This window comes from Pinus tabuliformis, chromosome 9 (genome assembly GCF_031772625.1).
Source record: "Pinus tabuliformis cultivar Carrire ecotype Pingquan chromosome 9, CPIR1, whole genome shotgun sequence".
Lineage (NCBI taxonomy): Eukaryota > Viridiplantae > Streptophyta > Pinopsida > Pinales > Pinaceae > Pinus > Pinus tabuliformis.
The window spans coordinates 281,540,681-281,546,059 of record NC_142307.1 but is presented as its reverse complement, the minus strand read 5'-3'; the positions used below and the strand labels follow the sequence as shown (position 1 = coordinate 281,546,059).

Here is a 5,379-nt window from a genome sequence, read left to right as displayed (position 1 = left end):
TACTTGTGCAATGTGAAGAAACTTTGATGTTATAAACAATCATATCCACCTTCCCAATGTTCCGGCATTCTAGATGCTTGTGCAATGTAGCTATTATTTTATAACAACAATATTTCAAAGTACCATTTGGCACTACCAAGAGTGTCTAAGAGTACAAAAATAAAAAGGCCATCACATTCCCCTTGCAATAATGTCTAAAGAGTACAAAAATTATAAAGCTATTGCAGCCCATACAGTGCACAAAATATGCAAACGTATGACAAAGTTGGATGTAAGTGCTAGTATGTGGTTGGGCACATCATCATTTAGAAAGAAGAAACAAACGACACAGCAAAAAGAGTCAGCATCCGTTTAGTTCCCAAGGTTGAAGTTCAACAAATTAGATGTGTAGCCAGCTCATTGAAATAGGATTTAAGTTTGGAACTCATAATTTTAAGCCAAGTTCCCCAATTTGAAATAAGCAGCCACCTTCAACATGCACATAAATTCTATGGTGGGCTGGGCAAAATTACAAGAAAAATGTGTATGTATTAAGAATAATTGATGATATAGCCGTGGGTTGTTCTCAATGGTGATAGTCAGCAACATTTCATTGTATTATTCCCATACAAGGGGAGGCCACACTTGCTGCCGAGTTAATAAAAAATTTGCTCGTATAATCACCTTACTTACAATGACAATAACCCTTTCCATCAGCTTCAATGGATGATCACACTCCACCATCTCACCTGCATGAATTCAAATCAAAAGCATTCAAATTAGGTAGAAATGAATAGACTCACTTTCACTACTGTCCATTTCCTCAACTGCAACAAATTCAGTTGAAACCAATCCATGCATACAGCACAGAGATAAGATACAATTACAGGGCCTTACCATCACTGATGGCAACCACCATGTCACTGTCCATAACAGTCGGTATCCTGTGTGCAACGGTAATTACAGTGCAATCTGCAAATTCCTTTCTAATTATTGTCTGGAGAATGGCATCTGTAGCATTGTCTATTGATGTTGTTGCTTCGTCTAGAACAAGGATTCGACTTTTCCTTAGCAATGCACGTCCGAAACAAAATAATTGTCTTTGTCCTACACTCCAATTCTCTCCATCGTCCCCCACTGCATTTTATTGATCTTTTAATGCCACGAAAAACTTGCAAATCTAACAACCAAATTCTTGGCCTCATGTCAAAGAATTCCATGACATTTAAAAATATATATTTAATACAAAATTTACCTGGTGCATCTAGGCCATCCACCTTCCCTCTTACAATGTCTCCAAGTTGACACTCGTTCAGAACCTTAATAAAGAAAGAAAATAAATTCAAAGCATTATTTACTATTGTCATTCCACATATGATAAATTCAATGAGATGTTATGTTGAATAGCATTTACATACTTCCCAAATTGTCAAATCTGAGTGCTCAGATAATGGATCCAAGTTGAAGTGAACAGTTCCTCGAAAAAGAGTTGGTTCTTGAGGAATAATCCCAAGGCGCGACCGCAAATCATGAAGCCCAATAGAGGTAGTATCCAAACCATCTATAAGGATTCTACCCCCTGCAGGTTCCACTAATCGAAAAATAGCACTAATGAGAGTGGTCTTCCCACTTCCTGTTCGCCCAACAATGCCAATCTTTTGCCCTCCCTCAAATGTACATGTAATGCCCCGTAAAACAAGGGGGCTGTTGGCTCTATATCTAATCTGCACACATATCAAAATATATTCGACTGCAAACATCATAAACCATTCAAATTTTAGTTAAAAAAATAAATGTTAACACATTCATCTTGTTGGAATGCACAACTCAGGTACCTTCAAGTCTTGCAATTCCACCTTCCCATGCGAGGGCCAACTATCTGGTGGTCTGCAATCTTCTATAACAGCTGGTGCCTCACTAGGAATGTGCATGTACTGTTTGATGCGTTCTACAGAAACAATGTAGTTTGCAAGTGTACATTGGATGTGAATACTGGAAACCAATGACATGTTCAATGACAGACCATATGATAGTGCCATCCCAACAAAACCTGCACCAGTTCAAATGTTAGGCATCATCATCGTATACATAAAAGCATCCAGTAATAGCAGATATCTCCCACAGACGACCCTTAGTTTCATCGTTCATACCAGGATTGAAGCTGCCCTTTGGGAGTAGAACCATAGCAAGAGCAGAGGAGCAAAGAACAGTTGCACTTAACATCTCTAGATGCTGAATCAACCATTCATTTGCCGAGAAACTGTAGAAAAAAGGGGTTCGAATTTTTATCAATAAGGTCTAAGTTCTTCTTTAAGAACTGATCCTCAACCTTGAAAGCCCTAATGGTCATTGTTCCTGCTATGGACTCGCCAAAATGATTTGCAATAGGTGATTTCGTTGTACCATTCAGTCTCATCAGTTCTTTAGCAGAGGCAAAATAGTGTTTCTGATTAAATTGAACAAACAAAAAATCAATTATAGCTTCTCTCACAATATTCATAGTGAAGTACAGAGTCTTCTCAAGAAACTTGCGTGAAGTGGCATTTTACCTGGAGTTGAAAGGTCAAATAAATCATTGGAATGGCTACAAACAAAACTTGCCATGTTACAACAGCCACAACTCCAAGACTGCTATAAGCATTCATGGTAGACGACATGGCAAAGACAAAAGAGAAAGGAATGTCTACATCGAGAATGTTGAAATCTGAAGAAACCTGAAAAAGGAGGTGGGGAAGATAAATGTCAGTAGTTTACTACCCTGATGTACATCAAATTTCACTTTTTGTTTTAAGGAGTGAAAAGAAACGAAGGAAGCCCATGGTGATTACATATAATACTTACTCTGCTCAGAACTCTTCCGAATGGAGTTGCATCAAAAAATTCCATTGGTGCTCGAAATAAGTATTTCCCTCCATCCGGCCTGTTTGAAAAGTCAAAAGCAGCAGAGATTCATTTACCTTGTCATATGTGCCTTGCAAGGAGTCACCAATGAAGGGATAAGAACCTAACACCATGCAGTATAGTGTCACACCCAATGCCCACACATCAGCAATTTTACCATGATATGTCAAGCCTATTGAAAACAGGCAACAAAAATTGTCAGGCCTATTTTGACAACTGAAGTATCTGTCCTTTAACATGTGACCCTTTCTTCCTTTCCTCTGGTCTTTCATTTCATTGAACAGGCTTTTATTTACAAGAGAACAAGCATGAATTGAAAATATAATATATGTCGAGTATAAGAATGTAATCTGACAACAAACAAGATGGACAATATATCATCGAAGATATGAATACAGTACAAATTAGCAGCAATGATTGTCCAAATCTTGAGCAGACGGTATTTGTATAACTAGCAAAGTTTCAAGCACTCTACCTAGGCAACATTCTGGTGCAGTAAAAACAGGAGTACCAGGAGACCTTCGAAGCTTATCATTGCTGCCCTGTATACATCCAAAGGAACATTGGATTTTGTAAAACATTTCCTCCCAGTAATTGAATCCTCATTGTCCAACATTAACATTTAATAAAAAATACTCACCTAACAATAGTCAATAGTAGGCATTTGTAATTGTCTATAACTATGAAATGGTGCAGTTTGAGAGGTCATGTTTAGAACACATTCACTATCAGAAAGGAAGGTACACTCAAAGAGCAACTTTCTTATCTCAAACATCCTGCTAACACTGAAGTCAGAAATCTTAACTGTTCCATCGCTACCAACCAGAAGGTTTTCTGGTTTGATATCTCCATGAAAGATATTCTGCACAGTAATTTTCAGGTTCCCAACTAAGAAAGTGGATGGAGGCAAGTCCAAATTTAACACAGTAAAAAGAAGATAAGTTTCAATATTAAGCTATTTTATTTTTCCAACAATAGAGAGAATGATTGGTATTCTCCTTCAAATTGTTTTAGTGAAAACAAGGTATGCAATATGTAAATATTTCAAAATTTGGTAACAAAAAAATGGCAGAATCAAAGCTTGAATAAAACCTTTTATGATTTATCCAATGAAATGAAGGAAAAAAAAGAACAAGATATTGAAAATAATAGTAATAGATTCTGAATGAGTTCTAATACATTCAATAATCCTGACAAAAGCTTGAAAAAACTTCAATGAGCAGTGCTCTTTATATGTTTCTCCCAATACAAAATTATCATTCCCTGTTCAACAAAGGTAGTGAAACGATCCCTAAGCCTGTGAATGCATTGGACCACTGATAAGTACAATTCTTAACTTTAGAGAAGTATGAGTGAAAATTGTGACATGAGTGAGAAAGGATTTTTCTCTTCTGGAATTGGAAACAATAAATCTTACCCAATATACTATATCTTCTTCAAGTTCTTGAAGTTTTTTGGGTTGTTAGTTGTCAAGTCTCTATATGGCACAAGGTTACCATAGCGTCCTCTGTGTAACCAAGAATTCCTTTCAATTTTCCCTCAGATTCCTCCCTATAAAATGAAATGTACCATATATAGTTAAAATGAAATACACAACCTCGAAACTTATTCCTGACAGAGATTGTATATATCCTCTTCCCTTCCTCTTCTTAGGGGGTAACTGAGACTACTTACTTAATGGCCACCTTGATCTCGTCATAAGTGGCAGACTTCTCAAGTCTAACAGTCAAATCAACAACTGAAACATCTGGTGTGGGTACTCGGAAGGCCATTCCAGTCAACTTTCCATTGAGAGCTGGTAGAACCTTGCCAACAGCCTTCAAAAATACAATCACAATTAGTAGCTGTGAGAACATAAAAGGTGATGCTGGTGGGGATTCATATTAACAAAATTAGAAGAAAAATATGCAGAACCCAACTAGATTACAGAGAATTAACCAATTGCAAGTACACAGTTAATGTTTCTCCAAAGAAATCCAATAAACAAATAAAACCTAATCACCCTAAGCATGGGACAATATGATAAAATGCGAAAATTAGGTAAGAAATAAAAAATATTAAATTCAAATGGGATCCAATGTCAAGCAACTGTGTTGTTGTGCCTACTATAAAGAAGTGGTACTTCCCATTTGCTCTCCTAACAGTCACCTAACTGTCAAGGGTAACCATAAGGATGAACAAACACCAGTGGAAAATAGAAACAGACAAGCTTAACAAAGTGGGCTTTACAAAGAGATAATTTGGATGTAAAGATAGGAAAATCGTGAGCCCTAGGTTTCGAACAACAGTGCACTTTCATGACTGCGTGAAAGTAATGGTAACAAGCTGTATTTTGTCACTTGACACGGGAAGGTGGTAGTCTCACTGTTTGTTGCTCAGGTAAGACCCTGGTCATACTAAGTTTTGTTCAGGTAAGGTCCTGATCATAACTTCCCATGAAGAGAAGACATTTCAGACATTTCAGGTTTCTCAGGGCTATCTTGAAGCAGCTGAGGTAAT

General features: G+C 37.1%; 1 protein-coding gene across 9 annotated transcripts; it reads right to left on the bottom strand.

Moving 5' to 3' along the window:
- Positions 1-286: 286 nt before the first annotated feature.
- LOC149148270 (ABC transporter C family member 10-like) lies at positions 287-4,935 on the bottom strand. 9 transcript variants are annotated; one of them, XM_089440119.1, is made up of 12 exons: positions 4,555-4,935; positions 4,298-4,431; positions 3,521-3,742; positions 3,356-3,422; positions 2,821-3,052; positions 2,529-2,693; positions 2,130-2,425; positions 1,815-2,029; positions 1,398-1,703; positions 1,235-1,298; positions 877-1,116; positions 287-728 (listed from the first exon to the last, which is right to left on the bottom strand). In XM_089440119.1, the coding sequence occupies exons 7-12, from the start codon at positions 2,200-2,202 to the stop codon at positions 598-600; spliced, it is 1,029 nt and encodes a 342-aa protein (XP_089296245.1). In that variant the 5' UTR covers positions 2,203-2,425; positions 2,529-2,693; positions 2,821-3,052; positions 3,356-3,422; positions 3,521-3,742; positions 4,298-4,431; positions 4,555-4,935; the 3' UTR covers positions 287-597. The 9 variants fall into 9 exon arrangements, with proteins under 9 accessions (XP_089296245.1, XP_089296249.1, XP_089296247.1 ...); XM_089440123.1 differs by having other exon boundaries at positions 2,821-2,899; XM_089440121.1 differs by having other exon boundaries at positions 3,686-3,742.
- Between the last annotated feature and the right edge of the window lie 444 nt (positions 4,936-5,379).